Source organism: Canariomyces notabilis, assembly GCF_033297395.1.
Source record: "Canariomyces notabilis strain CBS 508.74 unplaced genomic scaffold N656scaffold_32, whole genome shotgun sequence".
NCBI lineage: Eukaryota > Fungi > Ascomycota > Sordariomycetes > Sordariales > Chaetomiaceae > Canariomyces > Canariomyces notabilis.
Genome location: NW_027041854.1, coordinates 53,873 through 76,701, shown reverse-complemented (window position 1 = coordinate 76,701; position 22,829 = coordinate 53,873). Strand labels below are relative to the sequence as shown.

The 22,829-nt window shown below is 54.6% G+C and overlaps 10 protein-coding genes across 10 annotated transcripts; 5 read left to right on the top strand and 5 right to left on the bottom strand.

The window, feature by feature from the left end:
• The first annotated feature begins 518 nt into the window (after positions 1 to 518).
• On the top strand, positions 519 to 1,332 carry N656DRAFT_427375 (uncharacterized protein). The gene has a single exon (XM_064809619.1). The coding sequence runs from the start codon at positions 751 to 753 to the stop codon at positions 1,222 to 1,224; it is 474 nt and encodes a 157-aa protein (XP_064665970.1). The 5' UTR covers positions 519 to 750; the 3' UTR covers positions 1,225 to 1,332.
• A 200-nt stretch (positions 1,333 to 1,532) lies between these two features.
• N656DRAFT_784154 (uncharacterized protein) lies at positions 1,533 to 2,182 on the top strand. The gene has a single exon (XM_064816103.1). The coding sequence runs from the start codon at positions 1,815 to 1,817 to the stop codon at positions 2,088 to 2,090; it is 276 nt and encodes a 91-aa protein (XP_064665969.1). The 5' UTR covers positions 1,533 to 1,814; the 3' UTR covers positions 2,091 to 2,182.
• Positions 2,183 to 2,221: 39 nt separating this feature from the next.
• Positions 2,222 to 5,535, top strand: N656DRAFT_784153 (uncharacterized protein). The gene is made up of 5 exons (XM_064816102.1): positions 2,222 to 2,686; positions 2,777 to 3,262; positions 3,341 to 3,829; positions 3,912 to 4,243; positions 4,308 to 5,535. Exons 1-5 carry the CDS (start codon positions 2,279 to 2,281, stop codon positions 5,380 to 5,382), a joined length of 2,790 nt encoding a protein of 929 aa, XP_064665968.1. The 5' UTR covers positions 2,222 to 2,278; the 3' UTR covers positions 5,383 to 5,535.
• N656DRAFT_784151 (RTA-like protein) lies at positions 5,429 to 7,466 on the bottom strand. Its single transcript, XM_064816101.1, has 5 exons — positions 6,896 to 7,466; positions 6,319 to 6,697; positions 6,115 to 6,234; positions 5,968 to 6,042; positions 5,429 to 5,903 (listed from the first exon to the last, which is right to left on the bottom strand). Exons 1-5 carry the CDS (start codon positions 7,173 to 7,175, stop codon positions 5,681 to 5,683), a joined length of 1,077 nt encoding a protein of 358 aa, XP_064665967.1. The 5' UTR covers positions 7,176 to 7,466; the 3' UTR covers positions 5,429 to 5,680.
• A 419-nt stretch (positions 7,467 to 7,885) lies between these two features.
• On the bottom strand, positions 7,886 to 9,209 carry N656DRAFT_718124 (3-hydroxyisobutyrate dehydrogenase; the record flags this gene model as incomplete). The annotated part of the gene is made up of 3 exons (XM_064812250.1): positions 7,886 to 8,620; positions 8,860 to 9,033; positions 9,099 to 9,209. 3 exons carry the CDS (start codon positions 9,207 to 9,209, stop codon positions 7,886 to 7,888), a joined length of 1,020 nt encoding a protein of 339 aa, XP_064665966.1.
• A 1,047-nt stretch (positions 9,210 to 10,256) lies between these two features.
• Positions 10,257 to 12,207, bottom strand: N656DRAFT_761382 (uncharacterized protein). The gene is made up of 2 exons (XM_064813238.1): positions 11,693 to 12,207; positions 10,257 to 11,637 (listed from the first exon to the last, which is right to left on the bottom strand). Exons 1-2 carry the CDS (start codon positions 11,754 to 11,756, stop codon positions 10,427 to 10,429), a joined length of 1,275 nt encoding a protein of 424 aa, XP_064665965.1. The 5' UTR covers positions 11,757 to 12,207; the 3' UTR covers positions 10,257 to 10,426.
• Positions 11,679 to 12,292, bottom strand: N656DRAFT_427385 (uncharacterized protein). The gene has a single exon (XM_064809620.1). It carries the CDS (start codon positions 12,220 to 12,222, stop codon positions 11,824 to 11,826), a length of 399 nt encoding a protein of 132 aa, XP_064665964.1. The 5' UTR covers positions 12,223 to 12,292; the 3' UTR covers positions 11,679 to 11,823.
• Positions 12,293 to 14,147: 1,855 nt separating this feature from the next.
• N656DRAFT_801783 (E set domain-containing protein) lies at positions 14,148 to 14,933 on the top strand (the record flags this gene model as incomplete). Its single annotated transcript, XM_064818165.1, has 3 exons — positions 14,148 to 14,624; positions 14,696 to 14,744; positions 14,803 to 14,933. 3 exons carry the CDS (start codon positions 14,148 to 14,150, stop codon positions 14,931 to 14,933), a joined length of 657 nt encoding a protein of 218 aa, XP_064665963.1.
• Positions 14,934 to 15,590: 657 nt separating this feature from the next.
• Positions 15,591 to 17,228, bottom strand: N656DRAFT_784148 (Metallo-dependent phosphatase). Its single transcript, XM_064816100.1, has 4 exons — positions 16,860 to 17,228; positions 16,509 to 16,742; positions 16,183 to 16,437; positions 15,591 to 16,117 (listed from the first exon to the last, which is right to left on the bottom strand). The coding sequence occupies exons 1-4, from the start codon at positions 16,873 to 16,875 to the stop codon at positions 15,657 to 15,659; spliced, it is 966 nt and encodes a 321-aa protein (XP_064665962.1). The 5' UTR covers positions 16,876 to 17,228; the 3' UTR covers positions 15,591 to 15,656.
• Positions 17,229 to 18,863: 1,635 nt separating this feature from the next.
• On the top strand, positions 18,864 to 21,073 carry N656DRAFT_771779 (uncharacterized protein; the record flags this gene model as incomplete). The annotated part of the gene is made up of 2 exons (XM_064813884.1): positions 18,864 to 18,979; positions 19,084 to 21,073. 2 exons carry the CDS (start codon positions 18,864 to 18,866, stop codon positions 21,071 to 21,073), a joined length of 2,106 nt encoding a protein of 701 aa, XP_064665961.1.
• Positions 21,074 to 22,829: the final 1,756 nt, after the last annotated feature.

Sequence of the window (22,829 nt, the reverse complement as noted above, 5' to 3'; positions counted from 1 at the left end):
TTTCTGATAGCAAGTCAAAGTGTACGTGTTCAAGGGCGCATTAGCACCTTAATCTTTGTGTTGTTCGTGTTCTATCAGCATTGTGATGCTGATGTTTGTTCCCGTCTTTGGTGGACGTGATTCGTGAACCTATGTCTCCCCCTAGTATGGGATTCACGTCACTGTCAGGAACAAGAAATGTACAGTCTTTATATGATCGGTTTTTGATTCTATGTTATATCTATTCATCCTACTCACATATTGACATGATAGTGCATCAAAGCACTTAGATGATCCTGTGGGCATATGTTGTTGAGCTACCTTGACTTGACTGCTTGCATAGCAACGTACTCACTGATGGTGCCGTGCTGCTGCTCGGTTCATACAATTAGGTCAACACCTCATGGTGAAGCCGGGCAGCACAGCTTGATGACAGAGGCTTCCTTCCCCTGTGGGTGAGAGTTCACCTGCACGTGAACAACTGTTGATAGGGATTCCGTCCGAACTTCAGGAGATAGGGGATCGTCTTCACAACGCCAGACCGCGATAAGGGCAGTTATCGGAGCCCTCATCTTCAACCACAGGAAGGTGCTAGAAGTAGAACGCGTTGATGAAAACCCTCTACGCGTAGATGACGCGTTGAGCCCTTCGCCCACCGACCAGCAACATAAATTCTCCCCTCACCTCTCCCACTTTCTCTCTCCCAACCTTCCCACCGGCCACCGACCAAAACGCTTTCACACCCACCACCACCACCACAACAACAACAACATGGCCACGTCAAGCCAAGAGGCCAGCAAGGCTCGCTCTCGTCTCGGGTCTCCCGAGATGTCGGTGGGAGTCCAGGCAGTCAAGGCCATGTTCATGAACCGGTGGCCGTCCCACTCCCTCCGGTCGGTGCCGGAGCCCTCCAACCCCAGCCACTACTTTTTTTCTCACGTGGTGTACCTCTCCTTGACCTATGAGGAGAGAAGGATGTTGGAAGGGGTTGTGGGCGCGGTGCTGGGTGGCGACGCCGACTACGCCGCCTTGGTAGAGGCCGGGGACGAGGACGATGAAGCCGACGCCGCCGTTGACGGCCCCCTTGCTGTCGATCCCATTGGCAGATACCGGGCCCTCATGCGCTTTAGCAAGGGGTACCCGCGTGAGCAGCTGGATCGGATTGCCTTTCTGTTGTTTCTCCGGTGGTACGTACTCGTCCCATCTCATCACAAGTCCCTCTGGCGTCTTCTTCCCTTCGGTTGAATTCAGGGTTATTATCAGACGAACTCTGAAGTCTGAATTTTGAGCCTCAAGAACTGACGCGACCAAGGTCTCCCGCACAGCTCACCATCCGGAACCTGCTCGCCGAGCTGGGTGAGTGGGTCAAGGACCCGGCGACGCCGGGTGAGATGATGAAGTCGTTTGCCGTCGGCCTCAGCACGAGGCACGACCCGTTTCTGCCGTGGTAAGTATGATCCTATGCGGCGTTGCCGCTTCCCGCTTTCCCCAATCCTGAGACCCAACTTGAAGTATCCCTCCACCCTCCCAGCCGGTCGCCCAACTCCGAGTGTCTCTCAGGCTTGCGCCGAGTCTCCCCCTCCATATGAACCACAGGTGTACCTCACTAGTTTTCTAAAAGCAAGTGTCCTTCTCTCCTTCCCTAACTGAAACTCCAACTCCCCCTCCCTCCTTCCCCCGACTACAAGTGTTCCCTCGCTTGCAAGAACGGAGAGGTGGCCGGTGCTTTCCCAGTCAGGAACATAAAGCCCACCGGTACCTCTTCGTCCGAAAACCCTCTTCAAACCTATACACGCTTCACATCGCCCCGACTGAGAACAGAATGACTGAGCTTCATGTTGCTTTACAGGGACTCCCGCAAAGAGCGGGCGACGGAGCTGCTCAACAGCTTTACCAACCGCGAGTTCTGGGCCGCCTTTTCCAACCAGCCCAAACGGATGGCCAAGGCGGCGAAGGAGGGCGAGGTGGGAGTGATGCCGGCTCCCCGCGACGTGAAGATATGGTTTGTCTTCCTTTTTTCCCGTTGTTTTCTCTTTTCTATCTTTCGTTTGTTTTTCCCCTTCTATTTTTTCGAGTTTTCTCAGCCTGATGTTGCTCGGCTCTTGGTTTGATTTCGGATTTGGAAATCTCCCGGTCCATTACTTGCATTACAGCGTTCACACACGAGGTGGCAGTCCTGTCGGGTAGCGGCGAATTGCGTCTGTTTGTTGGGAGTCGTTTGCTCAACAAATCAACCACGAAAGTGAGACTAACGTTATTTTTTCACTCAACTGCTAGGCGCCAGCTTGCGTACCTCGTCATGAGGAAACACCGCACCTTTCGGATGTGGCCGGGCGTCCACGACGCCGCGGATTATGCCGCGTGGTACGTAGGGCCTCGCACCGCGGCTGAAGAACCAGAGTATCCATTTTATGACGCCTGGTGGCAAGACCTTGTCAAAGCATCGGCGCCAACGACGAACCTCGGAGCAACCCCTGACGGCGGCCATGGGGACTCCGTTAAGGAGAAGAAGGCTACCAAGTGGTTGACCGGCCGCCTTGAAATGTTTGGTCTCTGGTCTGAATCTGCTCAACACGATAAAAACTGGGCAGCAACCATGTTTGGGTTGTGCGATCTTGGCGACACCTGGGACTCATGGATATTGGTCCGCATGATCCAGTCTACCTTGGTCTGGAGAGAGAATGAAGTTCCTGCTGCATTGCTCGAAGTACGTATATCTCTTCCATCTCTGAGTACTATTACTAGTAGTAGTATTTGCTCATCTTTCTTATGATGAGAGCTAACGTCTTATTTGAAGCAACATCACATTCTCACTGACGAGATCCCGCTCCCTTTCACCCACCCCAGCACATTTGTTGAGATTGCTCGATACGACTCGCCTGCCTACAGGATCAAGTCCGTACCGGACACGGAGGTAGAGTTAGTGAGAGAGCTTGTCGAAAGCGTTGGTCTCGAGCACAACGACGCTTGGGACCTTGTCTATTTCGAGGCAACCCGAAATGTTCTATTCCCCCATTTCAGCGTGCCCGGCGAGGACCGCCCGCACGTCTTCTACTTGACTGAAGATGTGAACAAGCGTTACCTTGCCGAAGGCCGCCAGTTCCCCGGCCAGTCACTGCCTTGTCGCTGTCCGCGCTGCGCTCCGAACCGATATCAAGGCAGTGCTATTGGGATGTGGGATTCACCTTCCCACGTTTCCAATCCAAAGACAGTAGTATTCTCCCGCCGCAAACTGCAGGACACCTCATTCCTTTCCAACCCGAATCGTTTCTGGATCGATTGGGTAAGCATGCGCCGCTGATGTCCCTGTCACCTTGGAGCACTGAGTACTGTTTTGTACATGTACTAAGTCTACCGCTAGAACGACTGCATCTTCATCATGGGCCGCGGTGAAAAGGACGGTCATATCATCGACGGTGACACTATCTACATCCTGGAGACCCTCCCAGGCATCAAAGCTCGTGCCTTAAAGGAAGCCCGTGTGGATCGAAATGACGAGCGGCTTGGTCTGGCGTCGGCCAGCCTCTTCTTCAACCTAAGACTCGCACATCAAGGTCACTGGATGGATGGCAACCGCAATCTACTCAGAGATATGATGGGTAGTCGCTACCGTCCCCATTACAATGACTTCGCCTATGTGATCCCGCCATCCGAGTTCAACTTTGGAGAAGCCGTGCCACTTCGCCACGGCAGCTATGGCAGAACATACAGTGTTCCCTGGGGAAAAGCGCGGCAGTACGATCTTAGCGGAGACATTGTGTACGTGAATGGGTCAGCCATCATCAAACTCGTCGCCGACTTTCGGCAGACGGATTCTCCGGTCAATCCGGCAGAGTTGTTCCGCACCAAGGTGAGCCGGCTCACTTACATGCTGTTCTCATCGTAACAAGTCTGGACGGTTACTGACTCTGATTCTGCGTTTACCACTTTAGTTTGAAGCTTTCTACAACGCCATTGCCGGCAACCGATTCCATAACATCGTCACCTTCTTTGGCTACACGCCCGTGACCGTTTGGTATACCGATGACGACGAGCCACACCTATCGAAACCCAATATTACCGCAGGTACAGGGCTCCGTAGTGAGCGTGTGTGGGCTTTTGTGTTTGAACATGCCACCGAGGGCCCCCTTCTGGCCAAGATAGCGGAGCTCGTCAAACTTTCCATGCCGCGGATGCCCGTGGATGAGACCTGGTACACCCTGTTCAAGCTGCTTTTCGAAGTCGGCACTGCTATCCGGGGCGTTCACGTCACCGGACCGCACCGGTAAGAGCCCTCCCCCTCCCATCATTCGTTCAACACCCAAACCTTCTAACATAACGACTCACAGCGCTATCCACCCGCTCAACATCCTCGCCCGCAATAACCCCATGCACCCTCGGGCGTCAGTCTTCAAGCTCCCACGCACCGTCGACTCGTTACTAGACGAGCTGCCCATTGCCGAGCGGTACCAAGCCGTTCTCTGCGAGCCGAGCGACGTTCCTTCAGTGCACCTCACCACCCCCGGCGGACTCTACCACCATTACCTGGCACCCGAGATCCGGTTTGCCACTGCTGCTGCCACCGGCGGATATGATACTAGCAATCACACCACGTCCACCGATACGTATGGTTTTGCGCGGTTCGTTCTCGACGCCATACGAGTCGCGGGGCGCAAGGGCTTGAATGATACATATGGAGCTGGGGGTGTCGTGTTGTTTGTCGAGATCTTGGCGTTGCTTGAGGGTATACTGAGCTGGCACGACCGGGCCGAACATGACGAGAAAGTCAAAGAAGAGGCGACTTGCGATGACAACTCGAAGAGAGATGGTCACACGGGTAATGATGGACAGCCACACCCGGTCTGGCAAGCAATCTGCCGTCGCTACATGGGTCTTGACCGCGAGCAGGCCATGGACGAGCTCGTGAAGATCATGCGTGATGTGGTCACACAGCAGGTGTACCTCGTGAGGTCTTACCTTGTGCCGTCCGACAACATCTGGTACGACATGGAGAACACCGTCCCGAACGTCTGGTCGGTGTTGGACGAACCGATGGGAGGGTTGAATCGCAGCACGGTGCAGCTCTACTCGATCTACGAGCAACAGGCCGTTGGAGGACGCTGGCCAGGGGACTCGTCGAGCGATGGGGACGACGATTCAGAGGATCATGGTTTGGGTGATGATTCAGATCATGATGACGGTGATGATGTAGAGGATGAGGGTGATCATGATAGATCAGAGGATGACGGTGACGATTCAGAGGATGAAGACGATGATTCAGGGGGTGGAGGTGGTGATGATGATGGGGATGAACCTGTCTGGAGGGAGCATGTATCGTCGCAGGGACCGCAGAGTGAGGATCATCTCTTGAGCGGGCCCTTGAGCCTGGGCTCTTACCACGCCGTCGGCGATGTTGATTTATGACTCTTCCCTTTAATTGTTTCAGGCGGAGGGTATTTGTCAAGAATATGTCCCGAGTTTCTTTCCATTTCAAGATCGAGTATAACGATTACTGGCTCTTAGTCTTAGGTACTTATCACCTTGTGGCGAGGACGAATAGAGCGCAGCACCAGACAAACGTCGCAAAACTCAGAAAATAATCCAGGTGACAATCCGAGATGCACTGTCACGGGATAGTAAGTTCGCTCCATGCTATCATATGCCCCGTCGTCGTGGGTTTGGGGTTGCAAATATACCACTGGCGGTCTTACGCCTTTTCTTCTCATGCCTCAACTTCCTTAGCTTGCCCTTTACCAAGACCTGGTCTGGCCCCTTCCTTTTCCTGTTCACCGCCACCTTGTCCATCAGGCTGCACGTGTTTCTCGGGGTCCTGAGCGTTTCCGTCCTGGCGCATTGGCCCCGAGGCCGACATGCGCGCCGCCATCTGCGGGAACAAGATGCCAGGCGGGAAGACGGCCAGGAGAATGCACGGGATGAGGACCATACTAATTTTCGTCCCCTAGCGTCAGCAGCTCAGCGAAAACTCATGGGACGGATGACTTCACTCACAATCCCTCCAGGACAATAAACGAGGGCTCGTCTTGCATAATGGGGTTACCCCAGCCGCCAGCCATTTCGGCGATTCTGCCCGCAACCATGACCATCAATGATCAGCGATTTTTCCGTCAGTGAACCAGACCTTGGGAACAAACATACCGGTAAATGCACCGTATCAAGATGCCGCTGTACGCCCCGGCTACAGCGTACACAAACATCCTCAGCTTCTTGTCATTCCACAGCGCCAGAGCCTCTGCGGCGGCCTCGCCAGACTTGATCCTGATGAACTCACAACGTCAGTTCAACTGCCCTGTGCCTGCCGCAACCATCGTAATTGACAATAAGGTGCTCCTAAAGACCCACCACTTCCTAACCCGCAGGTAATAATCGCCCGCCGCAGAGCCAAAAAACAACAGTACCACCACCTGCAGCACAATCCCCGCGAGGATAGCCCTGTTGCCGTGCTGCACAATAGCAAAATTACTCCGCGCACCGCTGGCAGCCAGGGCGCCGCCGATGGCCTGCACGCACAGGCACGAGACGTCGAGGGGGACAAAGACGAAAGGGTACAAATGCGGGCGAACGCGCGACAGCGCCGGGTTGACGGCCAGACACAAATGCTTGAGCGTCAGGTAGACCGAGATGCACACGAGCGTCGGCGCCAGGATGATGGCGACGATTTGTGTTTCGAAGGCTTGGTTGTTCCACGGGTTGTCGGTTAGGGGGATCCGCGCGGCGTAGCCTGCGTGTTTTGTTGACCTCTGTGGTTAGTGCCTACTAAGGGGGTTGAACGGTGAAAGGGGTGTCTTTGCATGTGGTGGCTTGGGTTTGTCGGTGTCGTCCGATAACAGGCTGCATTTGGGGTCCTATAGCCTCAAATATGTTCATGAAACAACCGAGGCATTGTGCAACTCATGATCGAGGAGATCATAGCACCTACCAGCGAGCTCCAATGCGCATCCTGCCGCCAAAAACGCGGTGTAACTCCACGTCTTCTTCCATAACCCAAAGACCAGCGTCACCACCATGGCGATGCCATAGCCAATGGCAAAGAATATGTTGATCCCACGGTTGGGGTAGTAGCCCAGGGTTGTGGCCTCGACGGGGCAGAACTGGGACACTTCGCGGCACGAGTAGTAGTAGGTGGCGATAAGGTTCTCAAGGTCGTCCGGGTCCGTCCCCGGTGGAAGCATGGGTGGGTCTATCTTGTCCAGATCCATTATCGCGGCCGTTCCGTTTACCAGCGTCTGGATGGCAGAAATCTGGGTGATACGATGATACAGGCAGCGGGAGCAAGATGATACGTTTAAAATTGATGCCGGCAAGAGCTGATCGGGACTATCTCTGATCGACCTGACTCGTGGGTCAGGCCATATGTGGTGTTGAGGTAACCCAAACGAACGTTGCGAGAATTGCAACTCCCGTGAAAAGCATATCGAGGATTGACAAACCGCCCTGGAGGCTGGGAACGAGACACTAGGCGCGGGCCGCACACGGAATCCCGGCTCCTATTATACACGCATTAGCCGATGCCCTACGCCGTTGACAAGGCGCCAGGGTAAAAACCTAAGGAGCGTAGGTCAACATGGCATGACACCTCGCGGAATCCGTGCTCGTTACCAATGTCACCTGCTCTCCATCTAAGCCAGGGCCGGGTAGCGAGGCCTCGAAGTTCCCAACTGCCACCGAATAAGCCGAGATTCCCAAAACGGATTGGTCCCTACCTCATTGCGGAAACGAGGGTTGCATTGACATGTAGTTTGCTGGGCTTGGATTCTGCTCGGATGGAAGGAGGTGAGGTTTTATTGGTGATGCGGGCGTTGCAATCCGATCACGAATAGCGTTACACCAGGGGCGCGACTAAATTCCCGCTCGCGGGGGGACAGTGAAGATGTGGCGGCATGTGATTCAATCCAGCAGTTTCGATGCGCTACTCCTTGCCTCCTAGCCACCGGTAAACAACCGAGAAATCACGCCCTTTGCACCTCTCTTCCGCCTCTGCATTCTCATATATTTCTGATGCCTTATCCGCCAGAGGAAGCTTCGCACCAGCCTCTCTAGCAGCGAGCATGGCGAGCCTCAAGTCCTTCCGCATCAGACCAATGCCGAACCCTCCTTGGTAATCCCGACTTGCAGGCGCCGCTTCCACGACGCCCGGCACGGGGTTGTTGACCTCGCTAGGCCAGCACTTGCCCGTGCTCACATTGATCACGCTGGCAAGGACTTTTGGATCCAGACCCCACTTCACACCGAGATTCATGGCCTCTGCTGTCGCGATATTCTCAATCGCGAGGAGGTAGTTGTTGGCCAGCTTGGCCGACAAGCCCGCCCCTTGCGGGCCGCAGTGCAACACCCGCTTGCCCATCCGGAGAAGGATAGGCTCTATACGGCTGACGAGGGAGTCGGGGGCCCCGAGCATGAACGTCAATGTCCCAGCTTTAGCCCCAACTACTCCACCAGACATAGGAGCATCGACAAAGTTTCCTTGGCCATTGGGAAGCGCTGATGAGACGGCCGATGCAACTTCCCGTGAAGAGGACGGGTCGATGGTCGAGCAGTCTATAAAGAGCCGTGGGCTTGGAAGAGCTGGAAGCCCCCCTTGCAGAATGGCCTCATACGTCGACTTGACGTGCTGGGGCTCCGGAAGGCACGTGATTACTACGTCCTATGTTCGATACGCCGTCAATTAGCGAGGCTCGGTACAGAAGCATTCTCATGTTGCTGTAGCAATAAGAGAAACTGGTTGCCCGTGGGCTATCAGAGGATTGGCTTATGTTGTATAACAATAATCACGGTAAAGGCCAGCAAGCCGGCCCCAACTTAGAACATCATCGATAGAACAAACTCATCATACAAGCACCCGGTGGTTGCAACCAAGGAGAATAGATGTAGAATGGCACGTACCGCTTCTCTTGCAGCATCCGCAGCGCTCCCGAGCACGTCTACAGCTGCTCCGCCAGCTTGCGCATCCTTCACCTCCTGCAGCAGCTTGTCCGCTGCGGCTTTGTTGATGTCGAACAACCGGACGGTGTCGCTCGGCGGCAGCTTGGCTTGCAGGTTACGAGCCATCTGGTACCCCTATCCGAGCGAAAACAGTCAGCAGCAATCCAGGAGACATCTGTGGCCCATATATTATAGCATACCATCTGGCCCAAGCCAATGAAGGCATAGTTGTCCAGTCTTCGAGGCGAGGTGGAAAATGGCCGGTACTGCGCCTGCAGAGCAAGTCTCCATACCCTCACGGTAGATCTCATCTTGTTCAGTAGGATACGCTTTGTCGAGGGGTTCGAGGGACGAAGGTCTCCAACGAGCCCGTTTTACTGTGTGGCTTCTGGAGGAGCGGAAGCACCAAACGAGGGGGTTGCGGGAACTGGGTTCAAAGCCGACCATTGCCGGCCGTAGCCAAGCTGTTTATTCGAACATGGCTGAGCTCTCCAGTCGCCGGCTCGGCCAGGCAGACGCGCCTGCTGGAAGGGGTCGAAATGTCAGGTAGACTAAGGACAGGAGCTCCTCCTGGTTAAAGTCAGAATCACTCCATCCTGATGGACGAGGAAAGGATTTTGTCGTAAACCAAGCTGTAGGAGGAATGAAAGATAGGTTCCATAGACGAAAGATTTGTGTGTGGAAAAGAGCTCAATCAAGCTGGCCCGAGCGTTTATCGTTGAATTCCGTTGAAAAGTCCGAAGCCCGGCCCACCGGTACGTACCACAGGTACCCTGGCCCAACTTGGGGTACAGTACATAAAGTTGGCTCGGTTGGGCATCATCCGTCAGCTGACAACTCGCTCCAGGTCCATTCATTCTCGGTTGAAGAACTTCCATTGCTTGTGATAGACGCCGTACGCCTGTAAATCGCGTTGTGCGGAAGGGGAATGTTTCCCATCCCGTTCATTACAAGAAGGATAACCGTGCTAATCTTCGCAAGGCAATGTCAATACCCGACAAGATTCCCAACCTCGAGCCAACACAACGTTTTCCGCCGACAGTTTATACCCTGGACCATCCAAGGCGCCCCGGCGTTGCCTACGGCGGCCGGGCCCGTCAATTCGGACCCTTTCCAAGATTGTGCTTCCCGCCCACCTTCACTATTTCCTTTGTCGTTGGACGCGGCAGCCGCCGCTTAGGGGTATGTGCAGAAGAAGAAGTAAAAATGTGAACTGTTTTGCCAATAGAACCAGTAAAGACACTGTCGCCCACCCACCCCAACCTAGATTCCACGCCAGCGCCCCCAAAGTAATGTGACGGCGAGGAGACGGATGAGTTGAAGCACCACCGCGGTACGGAAGGGTGAAGGACTCGCTCGGCGCATCACCAAGTAGATGGACGTATGCAAGAGCGGGGAGCGAAATGCCGGCAGTCAAATCCGATTATAGGGCGTTCATGACATAGGGCCCAATGACCGGAACCAGAGCACTGTGCGATCTTTGTCAGCCAAACCCAAGGTGAGTGACAGGGGCACAAAAACTCAAGCCTTACCCGAGAGCTCCTACCGCAACCGTAGCAGTGAGACCTAAAAATGCTCTCTTCCTGATCTTCTCCTTGCGCAGCTCGGCTTCTGTCTTGACTTTCTTTGCCTGGGGCGGTTCCACATCGTCCTCCGCATTCTCCTTGTCCTCATCCTGAGCAATCTCCTTAGCTTTCCGCTTGTTCTTGCCGCTGCTCGGAGCGGAGGTAGCCTCATTGTCAGCCTTGACGGCAGCTTCAACCATAGCCTTGGCTTCGTTAACCATCTTGACCGCATCTTCGGGAGAAGGCAATTCCCCCAGGATTGGCACCTCGAGCTCGACTTTTGTGTGCTTTACCTCTTCACCGTCCGCATCCACCTTTGAGTCTTGGTCGACATGGACCTTGATCTTGGGCTCCTCCTCCACGGGTTCCAGTACCACAGCAGGTTCCCTCTCAATCGCTTCCACCCTGACATTGGTTTCACTCGTCTCCCGAACGCTTGCCAGCTTGGCCGTCGTTACGGCTGAGACGTGGGCGATGGATGGAGCCTCTCCATTGACCAACGAGGGAGATACTGAGTCCTTGTTGCTGGTTGGGGGAGTGTCAGTCGCGATCGAAGATTGGGAAGCAACCCTCCGCTTCCTGGGGCTGGCAGCGGTGCGTCTGCTACCGATCGACTTCGTCGGGCTAACAGATCGACGGCTGCGGGAGGTCCGAGTGGAGGTCGGAGTTGGCGGAGCAAGGCTCTGTTGTCCGAAGAACTTTGGCGGAGCGGTAATGTTCTTGGGAGGACTGCTCTCCGCGCCAGCCGGGGTGATATCAGCGGGGTCGAGCAAGGCGCGAACCCATGGCAGGATCTGATATTCCTCGGCGAGAATCAAGGCCTGCTCGGGAGGGATCCACACGTTCCCAGCCGTTTCCCCGTGGCTGGTTGACGCGAGGGACTTGATGTACTTGCGCTCCGCCTCCTCCTCCTCCTGCGATGCCCACGGGAAGGTCGCCTTGAACATGCCAGTAGCGGAAACATAGCCATCTTTACTGCGTCGCATGAGATAGTAGCTCTGAGGAGACGATTTGAAAATGCCCGAGACGATGCCTTTCGGGAGTGGAGCCCGCAAGTGCGCGTAATCAAACGCGCCAAGTGTCGACGTGTCGACTTCGGCGCCGGGAACAGCCGCAACCATGCGCGGCGTGAGCTGGGTTTGTCCTAGCCGGCGACGCGCGACAAGGTCTGCATCTATGCGTACAGTGTAAGCTAGCGATCAATTCCGAGGTCCGAAGAGCAGCCTTACGGTCTGGTATGTCGTTGAGTAGCAGAGGATTGCGGCGCTCCGGAAGATGTCGATTTGCCGCCATCGTTGTGGATTGCGGTATAGAGGACTAAAAGATCTCTAGCGGAGAGCGCCCGTGGCAATATAAATGATCAGGAAGATTTTAGGGAAGGATGAAGCGCGAAGCGCGACGAGCGAAAATCTTTTGCGCAGCAGCAGCGGCTTCGGGATGCTGAGCCGCCCTTGCGCGCTTGAAATTCGAGGTTGAGAAGAAGTAGCAAGATAAGACTCAAAATAATCAAGAAAAAGAATTGACGAGACCGAATTAGATGGGACGGAACGAGCACGGTAATGGACCTGGTGCGGTGACGGCAGGCGCCAAACATGCGATGGGATTGAATTGATTTCTCGATCCGAGCGCAATCTTCAGTCTCTCTCCGGGGGTGCCAGCGAGAGAGTGAGGGAACGAGGCACTGGGGTCGGGATGAGAGTGGAATGGAGAGCGCGACTCGGCCTGCGGCCAGTGGGAAATGTCCTAACCAGCGTGTCATTGAGGGCACGGACCATCATTTCCCCAGTCACTTCGAATTAAAGAAAACGCCGGTGCAGCATCAGCCAATGGATTTCGATGGATTTGGGTTTCTTACCCCACATGAGTTGGGTTCCAGCACATCAGGGGACCGACAGGGGATTGCCCACCCACGCGTTGTCCCTCCTCCACGAGATGCTCAAACCTTATCACCGACCAGCGAATTGATGGTGGTAGATGCCTCGACCGCCGCACTCTGCAGCAGCCACTGTTGAGGTGGTCACCAGCTAGCTATCTCCACTCTTTCACTTCTGTGTTGACCTGCCTGGCACTCGAATTGCCTTGCCACGTCTTTTCGCCATATGCGGTTTGATAACGCGTTCGCAACCTGGAGAAGTTTTCAAGTCCCGAGGGATAGGCAGAGAATGACCGAGGTTTGGGAGCTCCTATATCTCGTCTCTCATTCAAACGATGTCAAACGCAGCAAAGCAATGTTAATTTGCAGAACAGGACCGAATAAAGGGGCACTCAGCGTTCTTGAATCGCATCATTTCTACCTACTCCGTTTATGTAAGGTACCTTATGTATTGTACGAAGGTACGGATACCTTTAACCCCTTGGCAACCACTCCGCGGGCACTCCTCCAGCTACTGCCCTGGTACCGGTAGCACTTCCTGCTAATGAGGGTTAGGGTTACTGCAGCCCCCGCCCCCCCCCCCCTCTCTTCCGTAAGGGGTCGGCACTCCATCCCATACAGTATAAGGTGGGCACCTAGGCATGGATTCGAACGAATATGGGGCTGAAGCTTTGCCAGTGCCGCAGCTTAGATAGCTAGGTAGGTGTTGGGTAACGTAGGAGAGAAGGCCCGGCCCAGGCAATTTGGATGTTTGAGGTGCTGTGACAGTTCGACAGGATGATGATGGATTTGGGACACTCACAGCCGCAGCCAGAAGGCCCAGAACCCCGCTAGGGCGGCTGGGCACGTCTTTGGTTGGCCCAAGCTGAGACGGAACCCCTCCCACGACCCAATGCCCCACCTTACCGTTCAAATAAATAAGGGAAGCTCCTATCGACATGCCATCACCGCTGGTTGCCCAAACTTGCGATCAGTGGCCGACGAGATTGTATCTCATACCCTCACGACCCGGCGAGCCCGGTTCTAGCAGCCAGCACATTCATCTTCGACGTCTTCAGTCTTACTCATATTACGATTCGCCCGCCATGGCGCCCGCCGATGATGAGCTGTTGCCCGAAAACACTTCGGGTTACAAGCTCTCTCAGCCCAAGCAGAGCTTGGCTGACTACCAGAAAATGGGTAAGTTCCGGGGAGGAAATGGAGGATTGATCGATGTCTTTGCAATTCTTGTAATGGACTCTATTATTGTGAAATCACCTTGAGCAAGTGCCTCGTCGCCCGCCTCCGCTTGTCCTCGCGCCGCCGTTCCTCTCCACGACCCGCAGAACCTTTATCGTTTTCTCTTGCCTCGTCCGCCACTCCATCTCGATCTCCGTTTCCGCTCAGTTGATGTATGCCCCCTCGATCGTCAATCATATCGCTCTACATATTCTCTGAAAGTCAAGCCGCAAGCGGCGTCGACGTTTGTCTTCCCATCCCCTGTCCCAGGGCACTTGTCTCCTCCTCAACAATTCAGCGACATCTCTGTGTCGGTAACCAATCACCACCCTACTCGAACCACCAATTGCGCTCTTAACCCAGCCCGTCAATTGTTGGAATCTCAAACCCTCGGTCGGAAATTTAACAACATGTCCCCCCCCTCCACAACTGGTCCAAAAGTAACCTTTCTCGACCCGGAGTCACGACAATTTCGCAATGGTCAAGACGCCTTGACGAACGGAGAGATTGGAGGATACACCCATGGAGCCGTTAAGCTCTATCCCTTTACGAGACATGGTTCTCCTTATCCAGGCGCTCAGCCAATGAACGACATGGCCGAGGACCTGCTCGAGGATGAGTGGGAGCCTCTGGCTTGTGTGCTGCAGAAATCGCGCAGCTCCGCTTCATCCTTGCGCAGCCTGGTTTCTTCAATGCGTACTCTTTATCGCCGTCACACTGACAAGAGTTTCACGTCTTCAGATGCCGAAGATGAGTCGCTCCAGCGCTACAAGCAGTCGCTTGGACTGGGTGGCGGGAAGGATCTCTCGGACCCGAACGATCCCCGGGTGTGCATCATCCAGTCACTCACCATGGAATCCCCCGGCCGTGATCCTGTTGTTATCGATCTCACGACCCCTGGTAGTCTCGACACCCTCAAGAAGAACCCCTTCAAAATCAAGGAGGGCGCGACCTTCACAATGAGCGCCACGTTCAAAGTCCAGCACGAGATTCTCAGCGGTCTGCACTACGTCCAGGTTATCAAGCGTAGTGGCATTCGTATCCCGCACGGCAAGACGGACGAGATGATTGTAAGCGATTGACATACCGTTCCCATACGCTGCTGGATGGAGCAAGGATCCTAACACAGTTCACTTCACAGGGCAGCTACGCTCCAAATACCGACAAGCAGCCTGTCTACACCAAGAAATGTAGGTTACCTTTCCCATTTTCCCTTCTCAACACCCTGCTAATAATCCCGGCATCAAGTCCAAGAAGAGACAGCACCGACCGGGTGGACTGTTCGCGGCACGTACACCGTTAGCTCCAGTTTTGTGGACGATGACAAGAAGACACATCTGCAGTTTGACTGGGCCTTTGAGATTACGAAGGACTGGTAAACGTCTTGACAAGCAGCGTCTTGCAGTATGCTCCGATCTACAAAGAAACCGAAGCTTTCCCGAATATGCATGGTTCATACTAGACTTTGTTGGGTGGTGGATGAGGCTTTGAACATTGTCCCGCTGTGTCGGGAACGCGAGCACCGAGCGGGAATTTGGAGAGCTAGGTGGTGAATGGAGGAGCCTTATATCGCAGTCATGCTAACTCTAAACGTGGATTGGAGAGCCGGGTAAAGTTCACTCATTTTCTCGTCCATTGCTGAGCGCAACCAGAGGGAGGTATGGAGGTACCACATTACTGCTTGCTGCAAATACCCCAAACTCGCGGATATTGCGCATCTTCTTCTCGAGACAGGGAGAACCCTGTACCTTTCGCGCTCCGTCTCAGCCTCTCTAGCCCTAGGCACAAGCGGATCGTCGTGTCATAGACAAGAATAACACAAAACGTCAAAGAGCGATGACCCGGGCAGTTCTTATGGCGGGAGGACTAGCAAAATGCATTTCAAAGCAGCATACAAGCCATTGGCGGCGAGGCGCCGAGTTTGAAAACCCCTCTTGGTATCATCATTCATCGTAACAGCCTATGCTATAAAACATTCCGAGGCAAGTGCTGTAATCATTCCTTCCATATACAATCAGCGGCAGCATGCATTGCTCGCGCATATCACAAAGGATCAACCGTCAAGCCACATCCTCAACACACCCTTTCCCATTCTGGGAAATCTATAAGAAGTAATCCGGCAGGGCGCCTCCGTCGGCTGTCTTGTCCCCACCGGCCATCTGGGCGTCCTTGACCTGGTCGTTCTCGGGCGCCGCGGCAAAGACGTTGAAGAAGCGCTCGCCAGTGTCGCTCACCTCGAGGACGCTGGCCATGTTGCCGCAGCGGTAGCAGTAGTTTGGCGCGCTCCAGACGGTGCTCAGCCGGTCGTCGTACAGCACCTGGAAGCCCTCCTGGCAGAGCTGGTGCGCGCGCAGGATGTGGTTCATGTTGTTGACGGCGAGGAACTTTTTCACCACTTGCGCGCCAAACGTGTAGCCGGCGCCGCGCGGCGAGAGGGAGAACTCGTCGCGCTCTGGGTCCGGGTCTGACCAGACCAGGTCCGCCATCGGCCCCTCGTGGGGGATCTCGCGGAAGCGGTCGATGATTTTGATTTGGTCAATTGAGTGGATCGAGGGGGAGAGGCCTGGTTTGGGGGGGGAAGTTAGGGCGGATAGTCGACAATGGATAAGAGAAAGGAGGGTGGCTTACCTCCATGCACACAGAATATTTGGTCATTGATCACCACGCTCAGCGTTAGGAAGTCGAACATATCCGTGAAGTAGTGCCACACGTTGGCATTGCCATATTTGCGAGAACATTCTGTGTAAAAGCCGTATGACTGCGTGACGCCTCGTGACTCGTGGTTCCCTCGTATCAAATGGACGCGGTTGGGGTATCTCAATTTTAAACAGACAAGAAGAGAGATTGTTTCGACGCTAAACATGCCCCGGTCGACATAGTCGCCTGATTGTTTTTGCGGTGCCTGTCAGCACCGAATTGTGACTGATAAGAAGTTGATCGGAGGAATGACGCACCTAGGAAGAGGTAGTTCGTATCCGGGCACCAGCCGCCAATCTTGAATATCTCGATCAGGTCGTAAAATTGGCCGTGGATATCGCCCACGACAGTGACGGGCGCGCGGACATGGACCACATTGCTCTCGCGCATTAGCAGCTCCTTGGTCTTTGCGCATATTGCTTCGATAACCGACTCGGCTAGAAGTTCCTTCTTGTAGAGACGCGAGATACACTCGTCAAGGTCCACGGAAGCTATAACATGGCGAGTCAGTGATGATGTTCTGGTACGTAGATGGCAGGGTCATAATAGTCCGCCGAGCAGGAACGGGCCCGTTACCGAATTGCCAATTCATAGACAGGGCGACTTACAAGGGAGTCCGGGCATTGTAAAGGGGAGGCGATGCGGACAAGAAAAAGTAGCCGGCGTGCTCCAAAATCAGGGATCGCAAAGGGGGCGACTGCTTCTCCCAAGTCGAGCGAAGTCAATGGTGAAGGTGCGTTGTATTCTGCGAACCAACATATTCGGAGGACGTGTCACATCGAAAATGGGGGTTGAAAATGCCAATATTTCGCAGCCTTCGCCGGCATTCGTGTATAGGATCTGGCAGGAACGAGAGCTATACAAGGCGTGTCATGGCGCCCAGGCCATGAGAGGATGAGCGAACCATCCTGTACGAGATTCCTTTTGGGTGACATGCAACGAAAGCCCCACTGTGGCCGACAGCGCAAGGCGACAGCGAGCAGACGCCACTGTGATATTTTGGTTGGAGCGGATTAACCTCGGAGAGGGTCCTTGATGGATCCGTATCGATAAGCCAGAAACCCCACCTGGCAGCTGCACCACACGTGCCGCAGAAATTCCCCACTTGAGCACTGGGGAAGACATTTCATTCAAAAGCAGACCACTTCCCACCCACTTCACCTGCTCTGCTTCTTCCTCAATTCTCCCGCTCTTGTTCACCCATGCCGCTTCTCATACACTGGGCCCAATCTGCGCTGACCAACCCGCAGTGGCCTTCTTCGATGACGATTGTGATTCCAGCGCAGGAAGTTTACACCCAATGTGTCGAACTCAGTCCTCCTAGGCGTTGCAGGTTCCATAGATGGGCCCGCAATTCTTTGCCCTGGTGTTCCAACCTGGAACTACATTATTTTCGCAGCTTGGTCTGGCTGGAGCTAGGTGTTTTCTTGCTGCTTTTCAATTCTGTCTGGTCATTGCTGGTCGTATCGGTTCGTGTCCCTCAACTTTCTCTTGCAGAGACTACCGCTACACAAGCCTCCCTCTATTACCTAGTCCAGGCCGAGGCTCAATCTCGCCACGTAGATGGAGGATAGGTTCGCGGAGGTTTTAGCTTCTTGTCTCATGTCTCTCTCGCATGTTTACTACGTCCCTCCGGCATAGTCCATGCTTCTCTATCGAGTTGCCACCCCCAGATCCAGGGACAAGGAGAACCAAGTTCCACGGTCTCAGGTGTTGGCTTCGTGTGTCCTTGAACCCTCTGTCCTGCCTCAGCTGTTAGCGGCTGAGGGTTCCAATATTGCTTGGTTCATGATGTAGCCGCCCTTGGTGGCCCCTTCTCTTTGCAAAGGCAACAGCCGATAGTAGTCTTACAATAGTAAAATGCTTTGCACTTCAGTTGCAATCATCTCTCCAATGTCGCAGCTTACCTAGACGAAGCGAAGACCATACTGTGTTTAACGCACGTGACCGCGGAGCCAATGTCAGCCTGCCCCGCGAAGGCGGCTGAAAGCCCAAGCGCCTTCAACTGCGACCTCTGAAATTTAGGTTGGAATTCGTTGCAAGCCACAGTCGCAACAACATTTTGGTTCAGAGTTCAGACTGCAACAGGCGAAGCGGGCCCTTATCATCTCTTGTTTCTTGATGCTCCAGCCTTATCGTTGCTCACCTGGGATTCAGGGACGAGGACCCGGAGGGCGAACGGACATCGTCGGCCGCGAGACGGGAGGAGCCGGCGTTGCGTGAGCGGAATCCCTACCCGTCAACGCGGCCCGCTACCGATTGCGCGTTGCAAGTTACAGGCAGTGGGTTCAGGGATTGGCGACAGCAAACTTCGTGAATAGGTATTGTTCCGCCTGAAGGACATTCCATCTCAATTGTCCAGACTCGCGTTTGAGTTCAGCCCAGACAATCCCGTCGTCCCGCAATCGGCAGCCAGGCGCTTTACCCATGTTCCTCACTACCTGAATCTGGTCATTCCAACATCGATTCAGTTCATAATACAACAGCCGACTTTCTCATAGCTCGTCAAGATTGAGCTCCCAATCTCATTCTTGAGACTATCCATTTTGCCCACCTCACTTGTCTCTCATTATTTGACACCCTTATACCCACCGCCCTGAGCTGGCGCCATCATGACCAGCACAGCCCCTGGGCAGTCGGCTCCCCAACAGGAACCGGTGTGTTATAATTGCGGCACCAGAGGCCATTGGGTAGTTGCTTGCCCAGAACCTACACGGGCGGTTCCCGCGTAAGTACTTCCCTACAAACCAAATTATCCCATTCGTTGCCAGTTTCCATGGCATCGAATTCCATCTCAACTTTTGGCAATATTGTTCGCTAACAAAGCTCCAGTGGTCTCCAGCAATGGCAGTCGCAGCATCAAGATCGCAGCCAATCTGAACGGAATGTCTCGTCCCGCGAGAAGAAAGGCCGTCCTTCCATAACCCGTTACGGCCAGCCTCCGCCCCCAAGTTTCCCCCCTGGTGTGCTGCCGCCGCCGCCGCCACCACCACCACCACCGCACGGGTATTCGCAGCCGGGTTATCCTCCCGCTCCGTATGCCGGATCCTATCCCCCCGCGCCACCCTCGGCAAATTACGGACAGCCTTCAGGCGCTGCCCCGCCACCGCCTCCTTATGGGCAGCCCCAGTATCCTGCGCCGTACCCTCCGTCGCTGCCGCCGAGCTACTACCCTAGCGCCCTTCCGTATCCTCCCCCCTCGGTTCCGCCTCCGCCTCCACCTTTTGCTCCTGGCACCTACCCGCCTCAGCAATATGGGCCGTCTCCCCAGCCGCCCCCTCCCGGAACAGGCCATTACCCCGCTCTACATTCAAGCCCACCACCTCCACCGCCCGGTAGCTACCAATACCCTCCGGGACCGCCGTTGCCATATGGAACACCGCCTCCCGGTGGGGGCCATTACCCTCCTGCTCCGGGGTGGAGTCCGCCGCAGTATGGCCCTCCGCTACCGCCTCCCTCGGCGAACCAGATGCCGTCGGGGACTCATCGTGGTAGGAGTCACAAGAACCAAGCATCTAAGCGGTCCAACCACCGGGACAAACACCGCTCCGGGAATGAGAAGCGTGGGAAAAGCGGGTTCTCTCGCAATGAGCGGCAGCAAGAACGGCAATCTAAGCAAGACGAACCGACATTCAAGGCTGAAGACTTGCAGGCACCGGCGTCACCGGCTGAAAAGGAGACGGAGGAGGATGGGGAGTGGAATCCCGAATCCGAAGAAGATTTGAAGCAGGTATTTCCAGAGATCAAAGCCAAGCTAGCCGACCCCGTCGGTATCCCCCTGCCTCCCGAGTATACCGACGACCCGACCATTCCACCAGCATACAACGCGACCTGCATTAAATCCGCCTTCTTCAACGAGGGCAATCAGGACGAGTTTTCGTTGTCAATCAGGGACAGCCGGCATTGGGCTACGCTCAAACATGACCCGGCTTTCAGGTATTATTCAGGGATGATCATGAGGCGGTTTGCAGGGAGCGAGCATGAGTATCCAACCTACGAACCGTGCGATCCACCAGCGGCTTCGGCTCCTATCAAGATGCCGCCTCGCTATCAGATAGACAGGTCCGCACTGAAAGGAATGGAACAGAGAGCCTTCGCCGACCGTGAACCCAGTAGCAACCGCAATGGTTACACGCCTCATCGTTCGCCTCAGGACTACAGGTCTCGTGACTCGGGTCGTGATCGGCCAGATAGGAGTGACATGGAAAACCGGCGACACTCAAAACGAGCCCTGGACGCCGCTTTAGAGAACGACCAAGATGAACGCAGTCTCAAGAGAGGAAGGTGGTCTGAATCTCGGCAAGACAGGTCTCGTGAAAGTCACGGTCGAACAAATTCGTCTCCGCGAAGACGAAGCCCGTCGCCCAGGTTTAATCTTGAGGGCGATCCTTGGTCACCACAAGCGGGTGAAAGCCGTGCCAATGGGCACCGGTATTCAGATCCGCACAAGGGCGATACCCCGCCGTCTTCTCGGGAGGAGAGGGTGTCGTACGCTGACAAGCGGCACGATAGCGGCTACTACAGTGGCGATAAACAAACTCGGCCGCGCCGTGACAGCGAGCGGGAGCGCCGAGCGCCGAACCGGCCCTACCAAAGGCGCAGAACGCCCTCCCGCAGCCGCAGCCGCAGCCTCAGCCGTAGCCGCAGTCGCGCTTCTTCTCTTGATAGGAGTCATCGGGGCCGCAGCGAGTCACCTTTAACGGCGCTCGAGGCAGAGTTGCTCGGCTTGACCGAGGAAGAACCTCGCGAGCTCAAGCCTAAGGCCAAGGTGATGGCAAAGAAACCCATCAGGAGAGTCAAAGTTGCGGCAGCATTTGGGTAAGAACACAAGCACACCCTCTACCACACTGTGGCCCCTCTTCTGGATTGGTTGACTAACAAAAAGCCGCAGTCGTCGGTGGTGATCACGAGCGTAAGGACTTCTATCTAATCATTCCTAATGTGTCATGATGAGTTATGACAGGCTGCGTGGTATTTCCACTGTCCTACATGGCGTTTGATGCATGGTAGGGTGGTGAACCATTAGAGTGGCGTTTTTTGACAACGGAGCCTTGGAGTTCTGGCCAGTTACCCTGGTGCATTGTGGTCCGTAGAGGCTACTTGGTGGGTTTCAGGTTGTGAACACGGTTTAGTGTTCTTGTTGACATCTACTGTTTGAGGTGAAGCATTTTTGATTGATGTTGCGTTGGGAATAAGGGATGATTCAACGGTCTTCTGGCGGGCGGGCTTGGTCCATTGGCATTTTGCTACCGGGAAAGACAATGCCCTTGTTAGATAGGTAGTTGAATGCAGCTGGATGTCAGAACAGTGTGCTTGACGGATTTGTCCATTCAGTGGCAATGTCACCGTTACCTACCTACTCGGTATAGCATCTCAACAAGTTCCATCGTGGTTTCTCAAGCGTCCCCCGTGAGACTTGAGCTCTACTCATGCTATCTTCACACAGTTCTAGATGCAGTCTGTGGAGGTGGCCTGTACTAGTATATTAGACCTTCAATTGCTAACCCCGAGCGTGGTTCAAGTAGCCTCACTACAAGTCTGATTCCGCCCCTTCTTCACTGCTGCTCACTATTCAGGAACAGTTCATGTTCTCACCTGCACAGCCCACCTCTCGCAGAACACCATCAATATTCCCCAAACAGCATTATCCACGTTCAAGATCAGGTAGGTCTCTACAAGAGCCGTATTTTAACATTACCAGTCGCCCTTGACGGTTCAACAAGGTCCTCGCATGTCACCACATTCGCCGACTTATCTACTACTACCAACCCTCCAACGCACACACTGGCAGCACGCAAACAGACAACATAGCACGGGAGAAGCATCGAAGCATCATCCACCATGACGATCGCGTCCACCTTGGCAGAGTATCTCCTCCCGGCAGCGTTTGGCGGCGGGGCTAAGCCGCCCCCTTACAACAAACTGGGCCGGGTTCAAGGAACCGTCGAGACCGAGACGGTGCGGCTACGCGATACTGACGGCGGGCCTATCCTGAAGACGGGGGAGGGCTACTACGCCCTCCTGGAGCGTAAGGAGGAGCCAATTGCCAGTGGCTCGTGCAGACCCAAGCTGCCGTCAGGGAACAAAACCGTGGATGATGGTGCTACTGACTCCAGCGATGCTAGTCTTAGTGGTGGTGTGAGGAGAAGAAGAAGAGGCGGGAGTGAGAGTTCAAGCGCCAGCTCAGGCTCGGTCTCAGTCACCGCCCCGTTGAGGTTGAGCCCGGATGGTCGCACCCCATCGTCAGAGTCGATCTCTAGTGTGGGGAGTATTGAGAGTGGCAAATGAAACAGTAGGCCTATGAGCGGTTCTGCTGCGTCTTGGATAGGAGATGGTTGGGAAGGCGAGACTACGGGTTCGCTGTGTATATGAACCTCGCTCTAGGACCTAGGTGTAATACTACTAGTGTTGTCTTTCTATGAAGCAAGTAAGTTAAGTGCGAAACTGACCCAGGAGAGAACATAATGTATTTCCAAGGATGATTCTTACTTTTACTAATCCATAACATCCATTGCTGTTAACTGAAGGAACTTAAGGAGCGTACCTAGTCCTACTGGGTCTGTAGGATTCAGGAACCT

Excerpts from the sequence above, each read along its gene's own strand:
- N656DRAFT_427375 (XM_064809619.1), top strand. The coding sequence starts at position 751 with ATGGCCACGTCAAGCCAAGAGGCCAGCAAGGCTCGCTCTCGTCTCGGG.
- N656DRAFT_784154 (XM_064816103.1), top strand. The coding sequence starts at position 1,815 with ATGTTGCTTTACAGGGACTCCCGCAAAGAGCGGGCGACGGAGCTGCTC.
- N656DRAFT_784153 (XM_064816102.1), top strand. The coding sequence starts at position 2,279 with ATGAGGAAACACCGCACCTTTCGGATGTGGCCGGGCGTCCACGACGCC. Across the intron at positions 2,687-2,776 it reads TTCCTGCTGCATTGCTCGAA|CAACATCACATTCTCACTGA; the intron begins GTACGTATATCT and ends TCTTATTTGAAG. Across the intron at positions 3,830-3,911 it reads CAGAGTTGTTCCGCACCAAG|TTTGAAGCTTTCTACAACGC; the intron begins GTGAGCCGGCTC and ends TTACCACTTTAG.
- N656DRAFT_784151 (XM_064816101.1), bottom strand. The coding sequence starts at position 7,175 with ATGGATCTGGACAAGATAGACCCACCCATGCTTCCACCGGGGACGGAC. Across the intron at positions 6,235-6,318 it reads TACCTGCGGGTTAGGAAGTG|GATCAAGTCTGGCGAGGCCG; the intron begins GTGGGTCTTTAG and ends TGAGTTCATCAG. Across the intron at positions 5,904-5,967 it reads TTTATTGTCCTGGAGGGATT|TATGGTCCTCATCCCGTGCA; the intron begins GTGAGTGAAGTC and ends GACGAAAATTAG.
- N656DRAFT_761382 (XM_064813238.1), bottom strand. The coding sequence starts at position 11,756 with ATGGCGGCAAATCGACATCTTCCGGAGCGCCGCAATCCTCTGCTACTC. Across the intron at positions 11,638-11,692 it reads ACTCAACGACATACCAGACC|ATGCAGACCTTGTCGCGCGT; the intron begins GTAAGGCTGCTC and ends CTGTACGCATAG.
- N656DRAFT_427385 (XM_064809620.1), bottom strand. The coding sequence starts at position 12,222 with ATGACACGCTGGTTAGGACATTTCCCACTGGCCGCAGGCCGAGTCGCG.
- N656DRAFT_784148 (XM_064816100.1), bottom strand. Across the intron at positions 16,438-16,508 it reads TACGAACTACCTCTTCCTAG|GCGACTATGTCGACCGGGGC; the intron begins GTGCGTCATTCC and ends AAAAACAATCAG. Across the intron at positions 16,118-16,182 it reads AATATTCTGTGTGCATGGAG|GCCTCTCCCCCTCGATCCAC; the intron begins GTAAGCCACCCT and ends CCCCCAAACCAG.